Source organism: Tremella mesenterica (genome assembly GCF_000271645.1).
Source record: "Tremella mesenterica DSM 1558 unplaced genomic scaffold TREMEscaffold_1, whole genome shotgun sequence".
Lineage (NCBI taxonomy): Eukaryota > Fungi > Basidiomycota > Tremellomycetes > Tremellales > Tremellaceae > Tremella > Tremella mesenterica.
The window spans coordinates 3,220,032-3,239,090 of record NW_006711225.1 but is presented as its reverse complement, the minus strand read 5'-3'; the positions used below and the strand labels follow the sequence as shown (position 1 = coordinate 3,239,090).

Genomic DNA, 19,059 nt, shown 5'->3' with positions numbered 1-19,059 from the left:
AACACTAGCAGGTTAGCGCTTTGAGATGTGTTAGTACTCATCAGTAAACATGCGATACGTCAGGTTGGAAGAAGGAAGTGGAAGAGATCAAAGATCGATCATTGGCTTTTCTCTACTTCCGTTCTCATATCTTGACTTTCCTTCAACCTCTTCAACTCAACTTTAGTATGAAGTATGAACCATCCTCAGAACATCGATGATGTTCTCAAGGTATCTGGAGCATTCCAATCCCTTATTCCTATAGTGAATGAATTGATCTCTCTCGTTTACGCTCAATCGACAGGTGAACAAGTGAGAGATGAGGTGATTACCAAAGTGAGTCATATATTTTGACATCGTTCTTTCTCTCCATCACCGCCTGACTACTACCACTCCCAATTCTCATCGCGATCCAACTGCTCGTATAAAAGTTTGCGCCTTGTGCGTGAGTGTTACCATACGGTACGCGGGAGGATTAAGGGAAGGAATGGTAAGGACGGGCATGAGATGGTGGGGACGAAGGAAGATGTGGGGTGACTGAGGAGAGGGGAGAAGGGACCGAGGGGACCGAGTGAGTGAGCTGAATTACAGGCAAGACAGCTAAACACGATGTTAAACGATATGAAAGAAGCCGCTATGAATATAGAAGGCGGTGATATGCCTACGTCCAGGGCGAGGGATATGGTTGATTTCTTGAATGCTCAGGCTGAGATACGAAGGTGAGTGATTCTCTCCCTCTCTTTCTTAAGTCCCATGACACCCTTCTCTCGGGCCGCTCTGGCTCGCTGACCCTCACACTTCTCATCTTTGCCCGTCATCTGTCCTCATCTTTGACTTACCTGTACGGCAGTTTTGCGTGGTCTTCCTTTCGTACAATTGTCATTGTTGTCGACACTGGTTATCTACCGTCCTGGTTCTTTGTGTATCCATGATGTTCAATCGGGACTTGATATATTCCCACATATCCGTTTGAAGATGCTGACTTGTAGTAAAATTATACAGCGGTTTGTGGAAACACACATGCCTACCCTGGACGCCATCGAGGAGATACCCACCAGTAGCTTACCCTCTCCTGCAAGTCCGTAACGTGACGTAATGTATCCCCTCCATCACTCTTCAGTCTGTTCACCATCTTCATATGTATGTTATATAAAAGTGTCCCGTCATCATCTGATACGACTACTTGTTGTTCATCCATAGCAACACCCCAGCATCGTGTGGACTCATCTGGGCAAAAGACTCACAGGCTGAAGGCATGGGAGGTGTAGTCGTAACTTGTCCGCGAGTAGACAGGTTCACGAGATATGAACTAATATTCTGAGAGGTGGAGCATCCATCACATTCCAAAATCTACAAGATTTCCCAACGTATCCCTGCTCATTTGGCAACGCTCATTCAGCATCCTCACCCTCAACCTCGGAAGCAGGTTTGACGCGGTTGATGACGCTCAAGCTACCTATCTTCGTCAGCCAAATTCACAAGGATCACCGAAGGATTGATTCGACTTACGGTGCCTCAAGAGTGCGCGGTCGTGGACGGGAGCACCATCAGCAGCGGCTTCGGCGGAACGCATCTCGAGGTCGGCCTCGACGTAAACTGTAGATCTGTGGTGTCAATTCCTTTCCTACCTCGACGATGTATTCTGTCGTGCCTTCAAGGCCACGGCCAAGCTTCGGGTGGGGAAGAGATACCATGAAGATTGGACTCACCCTTTGCCAAGACGGCCGATAGAGGGGTGCGAAAGCTCGTTGAACGCAAAAACGGTATGCCAGCTGGTGGGCGGGTTGACGAGGGCTGCATACGGTCAGAGTAGTGAGTCATAATTGTAGAAGGGGCATTTACCTCCAGATTCGTCTTTGATAGGAGGACCGGGGGCCGTGGCTACGTTGTACGTGTAATAAGGTTTTCCACTGGCGGTCTGACTTGTCAACAAAGATTCCCAGAACATAGAAATTGTATTTGAGTTGAAGAAGAGAGTGAAAAGAAAAACATAAGCTTACCGTGCGTTGAACCGGATCATTACCCAGACGACCGATCAAGGTCAACCTCGAGATGTCCAGAGCGGCACGAGAAGTAGAGAACGCCTGATCGTCAATAACTATCCCACAGCTGGACGAAGACCTGGGACACGGAATGAAGAAGATCAGTCGAGTAGGGGAAGTAAATTATTGACTCACCTTGACGAGACGAGGAGCAACGATAGCGCGGGTGCGAATGGCGGAAAACATCTTGAAAGAATAGAGAGGAAAGGAATATGTGAGAGCAGGAGATGACTGAGGGCAGACTTTATATACGGGAGAGGGGGAGAAAAAGAGGACAAGGTGGTGAAGTCGGTATGCGACACCTGGGGTAACTTTATCCTCAACTGACAGCTGGCGGAGGACGAAGGGGAAAGGTGTGAGTGATTGATGCCACTGATCGGTGTTTCGGCGTTAATTTATTTGCCACCCAATCTTCCACCCTTTCAGGCGTCTTTTGCTCTTCTGCGTCCCGGGAAAAAGTCCAAGCGAGGTCGAGTTGCTCACGAGAGCGGACTCTGGTCTCATATGCCTTCAAAAAGATGACTACTAGGGCCAGTGGGAACACTTGTAAGCCCTGCTACGCTTTACATAAGTCTATCGTTCATCTCGAGCCTTTCGCCGGTAGCTCCCTTCTCGCTTGTCCGACATGTGGGGTGGTCGACGAAGCTGCTACACTCTCCTTCAACACTGTATCCGTGTCTGAAGCTCGTGGAGCCATTTTACACGAAGATGAGGAAGCTGAGACGGAAGGAGTGGAGTGGAATGGGTACAAATGGGGTGTGGAGAAAGCCTTCGATGATCGGGTCCAAGCTATCATAGGGTTTCACTTGGAAGCTTTCGGTCATGGGGGTGATGAGAATCTACGTCGGGGAGCATGGACTTGGACTAGGAAAATCCTCATTGTGGAGAAAGAGAAATTTGCGAAGAAATCGATACTGAAAAACCCCAACGCTGTTCGATTACCCTACCTCGTCGCGGTGGCTACGAAGATGGCCATGCAAGAGAGTAGTTTGCTGGTTTTAGATTCCAAGTTACGTCGAGGGAACAAGCATATAGCTGGAGCCGCGGTAACTAAAGGAGATGAAAGAGTTTTGGTTCCTACACTCAACGAATTCTTTGTGAGTAATCTCTCTAAGTTTACGTGAGAACATAAACTGACATATAGCACATCGCACATGAGACATCTCCTGATCATCTCGCTCATCTGGCCAAACTTTCGTATTTCACACATCTCCACGATCGCTACAGCTCTCTGCTTCACAATTCTGTTTCTACCGTCGATGCTTGTCTGTCTCAACTCCAACGTGTGATCGAACGTATTCGCAAGATTGCCAACATGACCACCGAGCAGCTCAATGCCAACCTCATAACCACTCCTACTCATGGTCGTTCAGGTTCGCGGTCCTGGGATACTCTGGACTGGGCCTTCTTTCGTCGTGTAGAGTCTTGGGATACGGTGTTACAAGTGGCTTACAACATTTTCTTGGCTCAGGAATGTATCGACATGTTCACTTCTCGAAGTCGGATCCCAGCTGCTGTAGCTGTCGCCTCATGGTCTGTTCAAGCCGTCCTTGGTGATAGTTTACCTCAAAACGTGAATATATTGAGAGAAATCACCGCTCAGTTCGGACACGAACAATGGACCGCTTGTCAATATAGCGTTTATCTCAAACGGATGTTTGTGGCTTGGTCAACAAGTATCGACGAGGCTAGGGTGCCATTCCCACATATTGAACCTCCTCAAAGAGGAAAAGTGGGTAATGGGAAGAGTGGTTTTGGCTCGGATAACAGGAGAGGATTACCAGAGAATTACATGGCTACCTTGGCCGCGAGGACGATAGCGGATAATTGGGAGAAAATCAAGGACGCGCGATTGAAGAGAACAGGGGTGATACCGTATAAGAAAGAATTTGAACTTGCCAGATTGGTCTTCGGCAATCACGCACCTAAACCTGTGGTGAAACCTGTGAAACCTCATTCGAAACCGGCTTTGACGGTAGCTCAAGCAAAACGACGTGCTTTGCTCCCATCCCCGTCACCGTCAATTCCGTTGGCGTCGACAACGACGAGTGTGACTCAATCTCCTGTCATACCTGTTATGCTGCCTCCATCTCCAGCTACGTCAACATCGGTATCGACAAAAGTCACTCAGCATCTCACTGTATATGATCCTCTCCCTCTTTCATCGGTATCATCAGCGTCAATCATGCCCCCATCCCCAGCTCCTTCACCATCGACTATCTTGACTGTCGATTTTCCTCAAGCGTTTGGTGCGATGCCATCGCAGATATCCGACCCGAAACATTCATCAGAAATAGAATCAGAAAAACATCGCCAACCTTTTCCCCCACGGAAGTCACTTCGAGAGACAAACGATATTGAAAGTCTTCTTCTTCGAGCAGACGATTCTTCCGACGATGATGCCCAATACAACTACAGTGTCGATTCCGATCTATCGCTATCTGAAGACCGACCATCGAAGAAACAGCTCTCCACATGGGACTCAATCCAAATCCCAGAGTCGGTCCCGACTGGTTCTTTCGAATTGACCATCGGGATGGGTACTTTTCAATATGGTCGTTCGGCTCCTCCTTTACATTCGACCGCTTCACAGTTCACATCTTCGTTGTCTCGTTCACGACAACAAAGAGAAGATTCGGCCACTACACTTGCAAGTGTCGACTCCTCACGTGGATCAGTGTCAGAGACAGAACGCTTTCTTCCTTCTCCAGCTTATACCCCTGTCACTACATCCCTTTCCTCTCAAGTCTCATCTCGCACGACGTCTATCTCTTCCCGAGCGATGTCTGAATATACGGAATCTCGAGGTCAAACACCATTCTCCGAACAATCGATTTCAACACCTTTGACAACAATCTCAAATCTTCCTTCGAAAGCTCCATCCGTCCTTTTCCCTTCAAATATTTCTCAAGTCAAAGAAAGCCCTTCCTTAGCTCTACAACAAACGCCCATCGTGAAAATCGTCCAACAAGTAGCTCCACATGCCAAGGCGTCTCTCTCAAAACCTCCAATTCCATCTCTCACAGTGGGGAATTCAGGAAAGGGTAATCAAGCCGATCATTCACAGAGTCAAAATGAATTGGATGATCTTGCAGATATCGAAACAGACATGTCATATGAAATAACCTCTGATCCACTTTCACATGAAGAATTATTGGATGAGCAAGAACCTTTACGGTCTCACGTAGGTTGTCTAAGGAGAGAAAGAGATGAAATCATGGGTTGTCCTGGTAAGCGTAAATCTGAAGAGAGACGTAAAGAAAGGAAAGCAGCTGCTTCTGTTTCAAGTAACGAAACTAAGAGGAAACGTTCTGTCGGTGAAGCATCTGAATCCCAAGGGAAGGAAAAGAAGGTAAAGGGAAAAGGGAAAGAGAAGATGATGGTGGTGAGTAGAGTTGATGAGGTTGCTTTTGAAAAAGCTTTGAGGGAGACGGAAGTCATGATTGAATCAGATGATTAGAATCGCATGTTTTCCCATTCACATAATCAGCATAGTTATGTACATACTGTATCATTCATCATTGCATGTCATTATCATTCAGCGTTTGGTCCCACCAAATTTGATCTTCTATAAGTGATAGAGCAGAAGAGGAAGAGGAAGAGCGTCTCAAGCAAAGGATCACGAAATCAATGCCTTATTTGATATTGAACAATTCAACTTATTGGGTGAGAAGAACGTTGAGAGTCAAAGAATCACAATGCATGATTCCAGAGATCAAAATATCTTATAAATCTTCAATGTTTCAATTCATCCTTCTTCACTTCGAACTCTTGCTTCTAGAAGAAGAAGAACTAGCTTTCCTACCTCTCCCTTTACTTCCACTACGTTTCCCAGGACTAGGTGAACGAGAATCTACTGACATTTTTCTTTTCTTTATCGAACCTTTACTCCTACTTCTACTCGAAGTGAAACTCCTACTCCTACTCCTTGAACTCCTAGAATCACTACTGTATCTCCTCTTTCTCACCGGACTCCTACTTCTGCTCATGCTGCGAGAATAACTCCTAGCCCTTCCTCTACTCCTACTCCTGCTTCTGCTAATTGATCGAGGACCATAACTTGGACTTCTCCTTCTCCCAACTGGTGATCGGGATCTGTACCTACCACCACCACCACCACCACCACCACCACCACCACCTCTAGCTCCACCAGGTGGGGGATAAAAGTTTCTGTATCCCGCACCTCCTCCACGTGGACCATATCCACCACCGCGAGGGGCGCGACCAGAAGGAGGATAATAAGAATCTCCACGAGGTGGACCGCGGTATCGAGGTGGAGAACGGGAGCGGGAGGGGGAACGACGTCTGTATCGTCTTGGTGATGGAGAGCGGGAATAAGAACGACGACGTTTTATAGGAGATCGTGAACGGGATCTACTTGGTGAATGAGGGGAGCGACGACGGAATGAGGCGGGAGGTGAAGAGGGTCGAGGAGCTGGGAGAGGATGTTCGGAGATCTGAGCGTCAGGTATGTACGAGAGATAATTGGATACTAATCCCAACTCTCCAGTGAATCAGACCACGGAGTTCACGAAAAGGAGGATGGTGAAATCTGTCACGACACAACAGACGCTTGAGATGTAGATCAATATGAAGAATAGAAAAGCAGGTTAGAGACGGTCAGTGAGGTATTGCAAGGATAACTAACCTGTATAGAAAGGAAAGATCCATCCAATTGCCCTTTATCCATATGTTTGACAGCTTTTTCAGCGGCAGAAGGAGAGTCGAATTCCAAGGCCGCTTTCCCGCGGTTCAATCCGGCTACATGTCAGCGTATCCAACAAAGAACCCTCCTTCCTATGTGGCATTCTCATCCCATATCACATACCTCCTGAAACCCCATGAACATTCAACAGAGGGCCAGCAGGACTTGCGAAAAGACGGATCACAAAGGTATAGTACAGACTTGAGAAGGGGTGACGCCTATTAAGGCAGAATATGTTATAAGATTTTACCGCGATTCAAAGATAAAAAGGACATGAGAACAATTAGAACTTACAAACTTTGAACAAAGGTAAGTCCAACCCAGTAACTCTCCCATAAACTCCAAATATCTCCCTTAGATGTCCTTCGTGAACATTCTTCGTCAGACCACTGACCACAATCACCCTAAATTTTTTATCGTCTTTATCATCGATTTCATCTTGCTTCATAGGAGATCGAGAACGAGAGATCGATCTTCTAGGAGATTTGGAACGAGAAAGAGAACGGGATCTCTTACGAGGAGAATTGGAACGAGAGCGAGATGGAGAGATTGACATATCGTCTGATCTTGTTTTTGAGATTGGCGGGGGAGAACGCGATAAAGGTTTCGGAGATCTGGAGCGACCTCTTTCGTGCGAACGTGCTGACATTTTCGTTGAGAAGAGAAGACGAGACAGAGAGTGAGAGGTGCGAAAGTGTGGAAGAATGGGTTCGGAGAATTGCGGAGAATGGCTGATCTCAAGTGTGGCACCTGCCTTGGAGAGCTGCTTCCCCCCTCTGGGTGTTTGACTCAAGGTAACTTATGTGAAGTGATCCAGTTCAAGTGAGATAGCTAGAGAGCATGCACAAGCACACACACTTTATCATGGTAAGTGGGAATCAGATAAATAACCAGTTGCATCACTTCTACCATCACTACGCGTTGAAGACAAATGACGCGCCGACTTTGTGAGCGGCGGGCCCAGCGGTAGCTGCTCATCAGCGTTTGCTAGCTTTCAAAGCAAAGCACTCACGGTCGTTCAATCTGGTAGTGTCGAGACCAAGACCGAAAACGGCCTTGACACCCGGGCGAAGAGCCTGGGTGTAACCAACGCAGAGGACACCAGAGTTGTTGATCTTGGCTTTGACGAACGCAGCGTTGTCCTGACATGTCAGTATTGTCTCGAGTAGGCCCCGTCGGTAGTGGCTATGTTATATGCAACAGCTACGAAGTGAATACGATGGAGGAGAGTGAAATTGATGAAAGAGATCGGGCATGAGAAGACAAGGACGCTGCAACTCACAAGGTACATCTTCGTTCCGACTTCGAGAGAAACACCACCAGTGGTGCTCTTGATGTCGTACACAGCTTTCGCACCAGCGTCTACATCCTTGGAAACACGGTGATAGTAGCTAGCGGCGAATGTTGACATATTGCCGAGACCGTGAAGGGTGATAGAGTATTCTGGAGCAGAGAACCCGATAGCACCTGCATAACGGGTGATGGCACCTGAGAGGACATCGTAAGAACCTTCAGCTCCGACCAAGAAGCCGTCCCTGCCCACAACAGCGTCGGCAGTGAAAGTGGGACCCTTGTTGGGGAAGCCATTGGCATCAAAAGTCATGTCGAGAGAGTGACGATGTGAATGGTGTGGGATATGGAATGCAGGTTGAAAGGAGCACCGTTAGCTTGTCCAGTTGACAGAACGCAGACACTCACCTTGAAGAGATCGACCGTGGCCCGGGTGTGAAGGGAAGGCTGCTTGTAGATGGCAGTAAGGATAGCAGATTTTGCTGCTTTGGCGGGGTTGAGCGTGGTAGCGAGGTCCAGCTTGAGACCCTTGGCGATCTGATTTTCGAGCTCGAGTTGAGTACGGAGGAGGTTGGACGTGGTCCATGCCTGCAGTTTCAGTAAAAGTCTGCGGTGATTTGGAATGTGGCCGGAATGAAGATGTTCTTCTACGCACCTGAGTGAAAGTCAAACCGTTCTTGAAGTCGACATATTTTCCTTCAATGTCGCCAGAGATGGTACCAGACTTATCATCCTTATTTCCAGCCACCTTGAAGGTGACATTGGAAGGGGTGATAGTTTTGACCTCGAGCGAAGTCCCTTGGATGGGATAATCTTTGAGAAGCAAGTCCGAAGCCGACTTGCCAACATCCTATTTGGCGAACGTGCGAGAGGTCGGAGCAGATGTGAAGCCAAGCGAAGAGCATCATATCGCCATACATATAGCAAGTTGGAATCATATTCATCAAAACGAATGTCGCCAATGTCATATGAGGAATGATGAGGAGATAGAGAAACACAACGGTCAGCGTTGATCCCATTCCTGCACACTGATTCCGGTCAAAATAAGATTTCGCGTCACGTACCTTCCAAGATGGGGGAACAGGCTGAGACATTTCTGCATACATCAGTTTGTGTGTATCACAATGGGGGTTCATGATAGCTCACTGTTTAGTAGAGTGTTGATATGAACTGTATATAGAAGAGCAGTGAGAGAATGTCGCAGGGGAAGGGACGAACGCGCAGAGGGATGAGGCGAGGACCGCTTGGGGATTCATCCGGCCGGCGTAGATTCCGTCCGTGCTCGCCCCCACCACACTATCGGCGTTTCTCGGCAAAAGCTACGGATGTTCTAAGTGGCAGTATTTCTTTGAACTGCGGGTAGGTGGTCAACATGGTCAAGCTACGCTAATTGCGCAGTCTGCACGGACCAAATACCAGAATGACTTTGTGTTGACCATAATGCCTTGACTGACCACCTACCTCTTTTCTTCTAACATCTTGTCTCCCTATCTTCCTATCTTCCTATCCTCCTCCTGCTCGCCTATCCCTATCCCGTTGTTCTCCTCCGACCTTCGTGTTCACAACATCCTCATACCACCCTGTGTCTCCGTAGTTCACGGTCATTCTACATAGCTCACGATCCTTTGCTTCAATCTCACTAATACACAAGACATAAGTATAATTCGACAATATCTCATCCGACATGAATCATCAAACAGTCCCTTCTCTTATCGGTCGCTCCCATCTCCGATCCGAGAACGATTCTCCTTCTTCTGAAGCTGAATCTTACCAGGATTGGTCTGACGCAGGCTGGTGCGTCCTTCGTACCTTTCCATTAACCCTCTCCCCACTTTCCTTCTTATTCCCACATTCCCAGGTACGTCCCTCCAAACACGCGTTTTCCTGCGTGGAATCAACTCTGACAGATCTAGGAACCCTTCACCCTCATCGACCCATCCCAGACCATCCTTGTCCTCCAGCGATGACCGTCCGACTCTTCCTGTCTCACCGCCTGACACCTTGGCTTTACCTCATGCTACACCTCGAGCTGTTTCTTTCTCAGACAATCATATCAATGGCCAAGTATCACATCGAAAACAACCCACAAAATCGATCCATTCTGTCGGCTCCAATGTCGCTCTGGACACTCTGATGGCCCCTCCCCCTTACCCAGCTAGTACAGTCTTGAATCTAGGCGAATCCTCGACACCCACCGCTATCACCCCAACTCCGAACGCTTACGGATTTGAGTCTATCCCTCGTTCTCGTAGAAAATCGATCTCTGTTCCGCATCCTACGATGCCAGGTGAATCGGATGAAGATTTTCCAACTGGAAGTATGAGCGGAAGTCTGTCAAAACGCTCAACTGCACAAAGAAAACGGTCCCGAGCTAGTTCCTTCACCTACCTTCCATTCCATCGTCGACGTCGGTCGTCTAACGCCAACGCACCATGGTGGTATATCTCTGCTTGGAGGTATTCTTGGACTCGTCGACAACCTCCTTCTCGACCTTGGGCTTTGCTGATGCTTTTCGTCGTGATGATCATGGGAGCTTGGACTTGGCATAGTCACTACGAAGTGCAATTTGAATATGCTGTATTTTCCAGACGTTGGATCCGACATGAAGTAGACACGATACGTCCCCTACGTGGATGTTTCGACCCTCATCATATTTCCCCTCATTACAATATGACTGCCCATCTGGCTCCTCGTCAACAAACATTAGCAGCCGGTGTCGCTCTCCGAAGGGGAATGCAATGTTACGACTTTTCAGCTACCATTCAACCTGTCGCCGGTGAACCCTTGCGTGATCTGCTCTACCACACGTACTGGCGTTCAGATCTGTTGGCGTTTGGGGAACGTCAAACCGCCACTCTCACCGCTTTTCTGGCAACACAACCGTTGACGCATTCCAAACTGATACTGTGGACAAATGGTGCGGATCTGGTTTCTGCTAACGAACATGTCAAGCAGTTCCTGGAAAAATGGGGTGAATATATAGAGGTCAGACAGGTCGATTTGAACGCTCTGACCAAAGGTACAGAACTGGCAGGATTGCTGAATGGGATCAACGGTGGTGGTCTGTTCGATGAGAGGGCTTGGGTGGATGGTGATGCTGTGAGATTGTTGGTTTTGTGGCATCATGGTGGGGTTTGGATGGATATGGATCAGATTTTGACTAGAGATCTGCACCCTCTCGTTGAGAGTGAGTTTGTCACGCAATGGGATTGTTATGGTGAGTAAATTGTGTTTTTTCTTATCCCTCTTGCCTCATCTTCTCACTGTTTGAAACTGTTGAATTGTCTCGCCAGTGACGCTTTGAATTGTGCTCATAGCAGACAAACCCTACTTCTCTCTCAACGGCGCATTGATGCATTTCCAACGTCACTCTCCTTATCTATGCGAAGCATTCTCCATCATGGCCTCTTCACCTCTTCCCCGACCCAACACTTTCACCTGGGGTTCTCACCTTTATTCCAAGCTTCACCGACGTCTCCTCGCAGGTCATATAAAACCCTTTGCCGTCCTTCCATGGTGTTTTGCAGATCCGCGGAATTGTCGAGCAGATGTACGATTCCCCGATCCCTTCTCACCTGATCCCCCGAGATGGGGTGGAAGACGTTGGGATGGGCGTGGGGAGGTGGGTCGAAGTGGACGGGAATTGTTAGAAGAGAGGGTGGGACATGTATGGACTGTACATTTGCATAATCAATGGACTAGGTCTTTTCCAAGGGATGGATGGGTTGACAGGTTGTTACAGGGGTACAAAAGACAGGTGGATAGTGTCGAGGTGTTTGCAAGGGCTATGGGAAGGGAAGAAGGCGGAAGGGTCAAATTGAGTTTGGATGATATGCCAATTGTCCCTCCGATAATGGGTATCCAGGAAAAAGATGGGTTGGTGAGTGAGGTCAAGGAAGAGGAGGAGACTGACCAGGAGGATGATGAGAGTGAGACTTCAGTGTGATCTCGCAACTGAAAAGGCGTCACAAGGAGTAAGATCGAAAGAGAAAGAATGGAGTATTAAAAACGAGTAATACTTGTTGTGTCACCTTGTCTACTAACATACTTCTTAACGATTATTATATGCATGGCGACGATGAATCAATGATTACTCTAGATGAATGATTTGTATAGTTTGCAGCAAGGGTCAGGGAGTAGCGAAGAATGGATCTTTAGCATAGACGGCGTAACCTTCCCTGGCCAGAGAGTTCAGGGCGACCTTTACGTCTGTTTGGATATCTGCAATAAGGGCTTCTGTCTAATCAGCGATTCAGAGTCCATCCAGACGAAAATCGTGTTGACAAGTATGTGGAATGCCCGGGCATGGGATCGATTCTGAAGGGAATTGAGGATATATGCCACAAGGAAAAGGGTGGGAGATCGGAAAGAGAGGAGAGAATCAATGACTGACCCTTGGAAACGTAATCTAATTCAGGACGTATATATCCAAGTATCAAAACAGACATATCATGTCCATAGAAATCATGTGCGAATGCGTGCATTATATGTACTTCCTGTTGAGTCAGTCAGAATCTCTTGTCTTGGTCTATACTGCTGATTCGCTTTCTCTCCCCGACTAACTTCTCTCTCTCTTAGTCTCTCTTTGTTGTCCCTTTCTCCAATTCGTTTTCTTCATTTCTGTCTCGATCCGGCAAACTCTCTCCATGGTACGATATGGTCATTGAAATCAATCACAGACGCTCTAAGAATTGATTGTGTGTGTACGGGTGAAAGGAAAAAACAGATTGTACTAATCATTCCAGCTGAGAACAAATTTACTAACCGCCGTCACTTTTTCATTCTTGAAATAAGGATTCCATCCTATACTCATGACCATTGGCCAAACTTTAGTATCATCTTCTATCAACCTTTTCCTACCTTCTTTAGCCTCTTCAGAATCAGGTGGATAAGGTGCAGTTTCAGCTGGAAGGTTTTGGATTTCTTCAGATGATAAACCATGTACTTCTACTTGTTTCTTGTTTTTATTCGGGTGAAGATCATGATTGGTTTTGGTTTTGGAATTTGAAGGTGAATCGTGAGATGTTGTTTTGAAATTCGGAGATGAATCATGAAAAGTCGGTTTGAGGTTCGAAATTGGATGAGGAGATGATATATCAGGAGTTCCAAGTCTTGATGCAGTAGGTGTAGTAGGAGCGGTAGGTAATGGTGTTGAAGTAGAAGGGAAAATACGTGCGAAACCGTAATAGATTCCAGTTTTATGGTTTAATACTTCTAGTGGGTGAAGTGAAGAATCAGGTAAGTTGGCTAGAAAGTCAGCGACAAATCATCTCTGTATCTTGGTTCATTATGGTGATAAGATAGACATTGTCCATACGACTGGGAGATAAAGCGATCAGTATGCCATCGTGTATCAAAGTAGATATATTGCGATGAAGGGTGTGATCGTGTTCTCCCCGAGAAGAGCAAACATAGAGGAGAAGCAGAAATGAGAGGGAAGGACATGAAAGAATTAAACAGATGGAGAAGAGGTCTAAAAGAAGAAGATCGGATGAGAAAGGGAGGATTGAAAAGGACAGAAAAACTTACCAGTAGGAATACCTAAAAACCTTGCACCTCTACCAAAACCAGGTGAAACGATACCTTTCAACGAAATAGGATAAGGTTTCTCAGGAACTTCAGGACCTACTATGGAAGGTCTGTTTTCTCTTGATAGAGGTGCCATAGGAGCTGATCGTGTGTCCATGCTTGTGTCCGACATGATTTCCACTTGATTCTACTTGTAGTGAACTGTTTCGAGTGGAATGGGAGTTTGAAGGTACTTGTTCGGATTCTTAGTCACCCACAGTAGGAGGGAGAGAGATGTATTGGATCGGAATTTAGAATGACTATAACGAGACGAGATGAGAAAGAGTCAAGTGATTTCAGAAGGAAAAAGGAGCAGGAATGAAGAACGGGTAAAGAGTTGAAAAGCAGAAAGAGGATCAGATCGATTGGAAAGTGGAATCGTGAAATCGTGAAATCGTACCTAATCTCGCTCGCTGGTCGCCGATGACCGACTCCCTATCAGGTCTTCTTCTACCTTACATCAATGATGCTGGCGACGTGTCGAACAACGTAGCAACTTCATGTCCGTTTATAAGGTAAACCACTACATGTTGCATGCTGCATGATGTAGTCTGAAGTAATGATAGTTATCAAACCTGTCACCCCATGCAATAACTCGATACACCTCATATGAATTATAAGTTTACTTGGAAAAATATACCATTACGTTTCGTCTTTACAAGTCACCACTACCACCAGATATTATACTCCCACCCGTCTCAAATGTAATATCCATTGTTGTTTCGATTCTTCATCTTCTGTTACAAAATGATATGCGTTTCCCGCCTGCTATCAGTGGTGTCTCACATGCTGCCTCTGACACTAGTTTCGATGTCACCCGCACAGCCAGTAAGAGTGTGATGACTTTGTTCACGAAACGAACATTCATCCGCCCCCTCAACCTCGTATATTCCAACAGCTGTTGGAAGGATAATCCCTCGATGGGCGGGGTAAAGGTCGAAGGACAAATACTCACAGTTTGCACCACAAACCCTTTACTTCCCTTCTCTTGTATCTCCACCACTCTATTCGGCGTCCTACTTACTTGAGCCGAAGTCACACCCGGACTACTAGGTCCTACTCCAGAGTGCTGAGAGGTCGCAGTGTCAACACTGGGTCTGACAACAAAGACACATTCGTTCTTCACCACAGGACCAGATGGGTCATCTTTGACAATCATGAGTCGGGGGAAATCAGTAAGGATGAGATGACGACGTTTGGGAGCGGGCAGGAGGAAAGAGGGGATGTGGGTGGAGGCTGGACGTAAGAGTATTGGGGAGTGATAAGTGATCTTTTCGTTGGTGAGGAGAAGAGGTTGCCTGGAGTTCAGCTCGTTGGGCTCTCTCAAGTGCTATACAACCACACGTGAATAGTGCAGGAATTCTCGAATCGCGTTTGGAGAGAGGAGAACATTGAAACTCGCCAAGAGCTCTGGAGTATGATAATCCAGCAGAGAAGGGATGGCACAAAAGGCAGGGAATGGAGGTGGCCAAAAGATACAGAGACACACTCACCATCTCTCCTGTCCCTGAGCATGCGCCTGTCCCTCCTTCGTCTGACCCAACATGATCCTCATCTCTTCACTCCTCACACTAGTCCTCGAAGTCCTACTCGACCCCCCTCGCTGACTTCCACCCCAGATAGGACTCTGAATCTTCATACTTTCCAACAACCCGGTCAAAGCCGTCCTATTACCACTACTACTACTACTCGTTCTTGCGCTTCTTTGTCCTCCTCCCATCCATGACGGTCTCGGTGGTTCCAATTCACTCCTCAGACATTCCTCTTCATTTCCTCTTTCTGAGATGGACGGATGTACCGCTTTGACGGCTTGATGAGCTGCTTCACGATCGATCCTAGGTTCTTGAGAATGATCCACGTTATCCATCAACTCTATTTCTTCAGGAACAGTGGGAGAAAGGGGTGATTGAGGAGAATCATATTCGAACCCTCCGTCGGAAACTTCGTCGTCAAACACCGCCCAGACGTCACTTTGGGGATCCACAGATCCCAGGTAATTGACGGGCTGAGTCAACCCCGTACGTATGGGAGGAGCGGGACAAGTCCATAAGGTCGTCCAATCCACGGTGGAGAAGAAAGCATGAGCTTTGATTTCCGGGATGGAAGGACGAGCATCAGGATCGAGATTGAGCACGAGATCGACCAATGCTTGAGCGTTTGGATCGAATCCTTCGGGAAAGGACATTTCGCGTTTGAGAATCTTCTGGAAAGTGAGATAATCGGTGGCGCCCCGGAAGGGAGGTTTGCCAACGATGAAATGGTATAAGATACACCCGAACGCCCAGATATCAGAGGCAGAGACGGCTAGCTCATTGCGAAGGACTTCGGGGGAGACAAAATCTGCTGAGCCGACAAAAGATCGTTTCCTAGCGTCGTCGGCTGGTGGTCAGCGTCTCCCCACATCATCTGCGTATCTGATCTCCAAAACCAGGCTGGCATGTATGACCAGTTTAGCTCTTTGTAGGGCCAAGATCTCGATCATAGGATATGAAGTATGAGAGGAGGTCGTTATCACTCACAAGTCGGGGGCTCAGCCTTGTAAATCAGCTTGGCGCTTCCGAAATCGGTGATCTTGATCCTCATTTCGTCGTCGAGTAGTATACTACACATTAGCCCAGATGGCTTGTCAATTCCTGCCGACCCACTTTTCCGGCTTGAGATCTCGGTGTATCACACCTTTGTCAAGCATAAACTCGATGGTATCAATCAGCTGAGCGGAGTAATATCTTGCAGACTCCACATCAAGCGATCCATGCTGCAACGTCAGTATATATACCAACTCTCATTTCACAGACACACCTTGCGTATATGAGATAACATTTCTCCATTCTTTGCTAGATCCAAGACAAAGTCTATGTCGTCAGCTCTTAGCTACCAAACGAGGTTTGCAGACGATGAAACCTACAAAGCGAAGTACTATCGTTAAACGTCGAATAGACACGTATTATCCCCGGATGACCCAAAGTCGACTTGGTACTCTTCACCGATCTCTCCGAAGGGGCCAAACTTTGTCTCCTTTTCTTCGGAGTTTGCAATTTATCTCGATAGTCTTTCCCTCCATCCTTCTCCTTTTCCTTGTCCCGTATGCTTTCAGGTTCGTCAAAGCTCAGTCTAGTCTTTTCTTTCAGAGTTCGGTCCGAAGGCAGACTGGCCAACTGTTCTTCTTGATATTCCTCTTTGACAGGAGAAGGAGGTTTCATGTTGATTGTCGAATGACCATCCTCCGAACGTTCAGGGACCACTTCAGGTGGATCTGCAGATCGACTAGGTCTCCTACCCGCCATCAGTTGTGGTGACATGGGAGCATGCCCGGCGGAGCTGTAAGGTGATGTGAAAGGACTACTGTAACCAGTACTCGTGCTATCCGTCAATGAAGTTGCGACGGAGAGTCGATCCCTTTGAGGTATAGGCATCGAGGGGGTGATAGTAGAGCTATCTCGTCTTCCGCTGGAACTACCAAGGGAAGCAGTAGATTTGCGTTTTCCGGCAGCGGTTTGACCAGCAGAGGAGGAACTTGACATACCACGTCGATGGCCTCTACCAGCGGTTGGAGAAGCCTGACGAGGGGTGGAAAGACGAATGAGAGCATCACGTTCGATCATCGCGTATTTGGCTTTCTTCTCCGCTACAAGGTGTGCTTGGTTGATAATTTTGATGGCGTACTGCCGAGGAGGTCGGGGAGAAGTTGGAGAGGTATTATTAGTGGCTGCGATCGCGCGGACAACCTGATAGTAGATCAGTCTTTCTCCTATTCGTTCCGCTTTCTCATCTTGAGTGTATCAGGCTTGACTTCATGAGTCCGGGGTAGAAGCCATCGGACACTAAGAGGAATCTGAACATGAAGTACTTGTATAAACAAAGGATGGAGATCCAGCGAGGTAGGCAATGTAAGTAATTAGATGGGAAGAGAAGCCGAGATTGACGCACCACACTATAACTCCCCCTTCCAAGCTCCTCACCAATGATATAATCCTTCAGGCTTGGTTTACCTTTTCCACCACTCATCTGACTAGCATGACTTCCCCTTCTCTCTTTCTCTTCCACCCTACTCGGTCTTCTTCCATCCACACTTAAAGTCCTATGACCTTTTTCCCCCATCGCCGGTGACCCAGGAGTACTTCCTGGTCTACCCCTGGACGGGCCCGGCACTCCTTCTTCATTCGAAACCAGAACTCTGGGAGGTCCATCCTCTGGTGTTTCCGGACGAGAGTTATCCCACCATGGTGACCAAGCTCTGGGAGTGGTAGGTGACCAAGAAGTCTGCGACGAACCAGGACCGAGACCTATGGAGGGGACAGGAGAATGAGTGGTAGGTGGAGAAGTTATGATAGCTGGAGGACCAGGACGAGGTTGAGATACTCTTGGTCCATTTCTAGTTCCTGTGAATCCACGAGGAAGAGAGTCATCAGTGGATCCTCTCCTTGTCCTAGGGGGTGAACGTGGTTCAGGAGCGGGGATAGGAAGAGTTGTAGTAGCTGTTCTAGTTTCGATTGGTGGAAGACGGATAGGAGCAGGGATGAGGGAGGATGTTGAAGAGTTTGTGGTTGCTGAATGTGAAGAAGAGGTAGAGTCGGTTCTTTGTACAGTTGCCTGTGTTTCACATCCAGGAATAGGGAGGGAATCTGGTATGGCTGGTGTGTTTCCAGGACTTGGGAGGGGCACGGAGGGTGAAGCGGTGCCGGTGCCATGACCGGAGAGAGGAACAGCAGCTGGGATAGGATTAGGTGAAAGCAGAGGGTAGACGGGATATTTCGGTGAAGTCGATGAAGAGGTAGTTTGGGGAAGATCTAATGATGGTGTGGGGATAGGTGAAGGTTGCATGGTCGTAGCCATTGTCCGAATACGATTCCTTGTGTTCAATAATGTCGATAATCCTAAATGTTCAATGTCCTAATGTCCTGAAATGGCCCTCTATCGTCAATCGTCCGTCGTCAGGTTGACCTCCGACTGAGTGTGTTGATAATCCAGCAGTATAATGATACCGTAGTAGAGTTTGACGTAGATCACCTTGACCACTGAAGTTGTCAAGCTACTTGATAGTCGGGAGTCGAACACGATATCATCCAATGATATACCTTATGACTGCTGGTCACTTCACTACACAGTGCTTTCGCTGTCTGATCAAAACCTCGATAAACCAACGTACTGTAGATTCGACCAAATGAAACAAATCCCGAAAGGCAAGAGGTTGAAGATCATGAACAAATCACCAAAAAGGTTCCAAATATTCCTAAACCAATACTTGATGTTCAGAGTCTAGACCACAAAGTCAAAGGCTACTTACGATTCCCACTTTCCCGACGTTGACGGCCTCTCACCCAATCAAGGGGTAAAGAAGGGAGGAAGGGGAGAAGGGGAGAGATACCTATCCTTTCTTCTTCTGGTTTTTATACTTTATTCACTTGTATTATGTACGTAAACCTTTTCGAATGTACAGAAGGAGCATGAAGCATCAAGACTTTGGTACAGTACTTG

At 47.4% G+C, this 19,059-nt stretch overlaps 6 protein-coding genes across 6 annotated transcripts; 1 reads left to right on the top strand and 5 right to left on the bottom strand.

Annotated features, from left to right (window-relative positions):
- Positions 1–1,290: 1,290 nt before the first annotated feature.
- TREMEDRAFT_70827 (uncharacterized protein) lies at positions 1,291–2,333 on the bottom strand. The gene is made up of 6 exons (XM_007001982.1): positions 2,157–2,333; positions 1,980–2,063; positions 1,822–1,897; positions 1,689–1,773; positions 1,489–1,583; positions 1,291–1,435 (listed from the first exon to the last, which is right to left on the bottom strand). Exons 1-6 carry the CDS (start codon positions 2,205–2,207, stop codon positions 1,371–1,373), a joined length of 456 nt encoding a protein of 151 aa, XP_007002044.1. The 5' UTR covers positions 2,208–2,333; the 3' UTR covers positions 1,291–1,370.
- Positions 2,334–5,701: 3,368 nt separating this feature from the next.
- Positions 5,702–7,388, bottom strand: TREMEDRAFT_72897 (uncharacterized protein). The gene is made up of 3 exons (XM_007002109.1): positions 7,021–7,388; positions 6,670–6,782; positions 5,702–6,478 (listed from the first exon to the last, which is right to left on the bottom strand). Exons 1-3 carry the CDS (start codon positions 7,373–7,375, stop codon positions 5,780–5,782), a joined length of 1,167 nt encoding a protein of 388 aa, XP_007002171.1. The 5' UTR covers positions 7,376–7,388; the 3' UTR covers positions 5,702–5,779.
- Positions 7,389–7,601: 213 nt separating this feature from the next.
- TREMEDRAFT_42010 (uncharacterized protein) lies at positions 7,602–9,227 on the bottom strand. The gene is made up of 7 exons (XM_007000917.1): positions 9,163–9,227; positions 9,081–9,112; positions 8,672–8,866; positions 8,425–8,604; positions 8,009–8,296; positions 7,739–7,868; positions 7,602–7,696 (listed from the first exon to the last, which is right to left on the bottom strand). Exons 2-7 carry the CDS (start codon positions 9,108–9,110, stop codon positions 7,641–7,643), a joined length of 879 nt encoding a protein of 292 aa, XP_007000979.1. The 5' UTR covers positions 9,111–9,112; positions 9,163–9,227; the 3' UTR covers positions 7,602–7,640.
- Positions 9,228–10,872: 1,645 nt separating this feature from the next.
- TREMEDRAFT_18014 (uncharacterized protein) lies at positions 10,873–11,755 on the top strand (the record flags this gene model as incomplete). The annotated part of the gene is made up of 2 exons (XM_007000365.1): positions 10,873–11,233; positions 11,337–11,755. Coding segments are annotated over 2 exons (780 nt in total), but the record flags the coding sequence as incomplete, so codon positions are not given.
- A 390-nt stretch (positions 11,756–12,145) lies between these two features.
- TREMEDRAFT_24798 (uncharacterized protein) lies at positions 12,146–13,681 on the bottom strand (the record flags this gene model as incomplete). Its single annotated transcript, XM_007000484.1, has 5 exons — positions 12,146–12,252; positions 12,410–12,512; positions 12,782–12,879; positions 13,189–13,263; positions 13,546–13,681. The coding sequence occupies 5 exons, from the start codon at positions 13,679–13,681 to the stop codon at positions 12,146–12,148; spliced, it is 519 nt and encodes a 172-aa protein (XP_007000546.1).
- A 528-nt stretch (positions 13,682–14,209) lies between these two features.
- Positions 14,210–18,417, bottom strand: TREMEDRAFT_72894 (uncharacterized protein; the record flags this gene model as incomplete). The annotated part of the gene is made up of 8 exons (XM_007002108.1): positions 14,210–14,349; positions 14,540–14,882; positions 15,078–15,963; positions 16,104–16,186; positions 16,230–16,339; positions 16,384–16,436; positions 16,490–17,309; positions 17,512–18,417. 8 exons carry the CDS (start codon positions 18,415–18,417, stop codon positions 14,266–14,268), a joined length of 3,285 nt encoding a protein of 1,094 aa, XP_007002170.1. The 3' UTR covers positions 14,210–14,265.
- Positions 18,418–19,059: the final 642 nt, after the last annotated feature.

Excerpts from the sequence above, each read along its gene's own strand:
- TREMEDRAFT_70827 (XM_007001982.1), bottom strand. The coding sequence starts at position 2,207 with ATGTTTTCCGCCATTCGCACCCGCGCTATCGTTGCTCCTCGTCTCGTC. Across the intron at positions 2,064-2,156 it reads TTGCTCCTCGTCTCGTCAAG|GCGTTCTCTACTTCTCGTGC; the intron begins GTGAGTCAATAA and ends ATTGACGATCAG. Across the intron at positions 1,898-1,979 it reads ATGATCCGGTTCAACGCACG|ACCGCCAGTGGAAAACCTTA; the intron begins GTAAGCTTATGT and ends TTGACAAGTCAG.
- TREMEDRAFT_72897 (XM_007002109.1), bottom strand. The coding sequence starts at position 7,375 with ATGTCAGCACGTTCGCACGAAAGAGGTCGCTCCAGATCTCCGAAACCT. Across the intron at positions 6,783-7,020 it reads CTTACCTTTGTTCAAAGTTT|CCGGATTGAACCGCGGGAAA; the intron begins GTAAGTTCTAAT and ends GCTGACATGTAG. Across the intron at positions 6,479-6,669 it reads GATCTTTCCTTTCTATACAG|ATCTCCGAACATCCTCTCCC; the intron begins GTTAGTTATCCT and ends CCTGACGCTCAG.
- TREMEDRAFT_42010 (XM_007000917.1), bottom strand. The coding sequence starts at position 9,110 with ATGTCTCAGCCTGTTCCCCCATCTTGGAAG. Across the intron at positions 8,867-9,080 it reads CTGTTCCCCCATCTTGGAAG|GATGTTGGCAAGTCGGCTTC; the intron begins GTACGTGACGCG and ends TTCGCCAAATAG. Across the intron at positions 7,697-7,738 it reads CACTACCAGATTGAACGACC|CTACCGCTGGGCCCGCCGCT; the intron begins GTGAGTGCTTTG and ends GCTGATGAGCAG.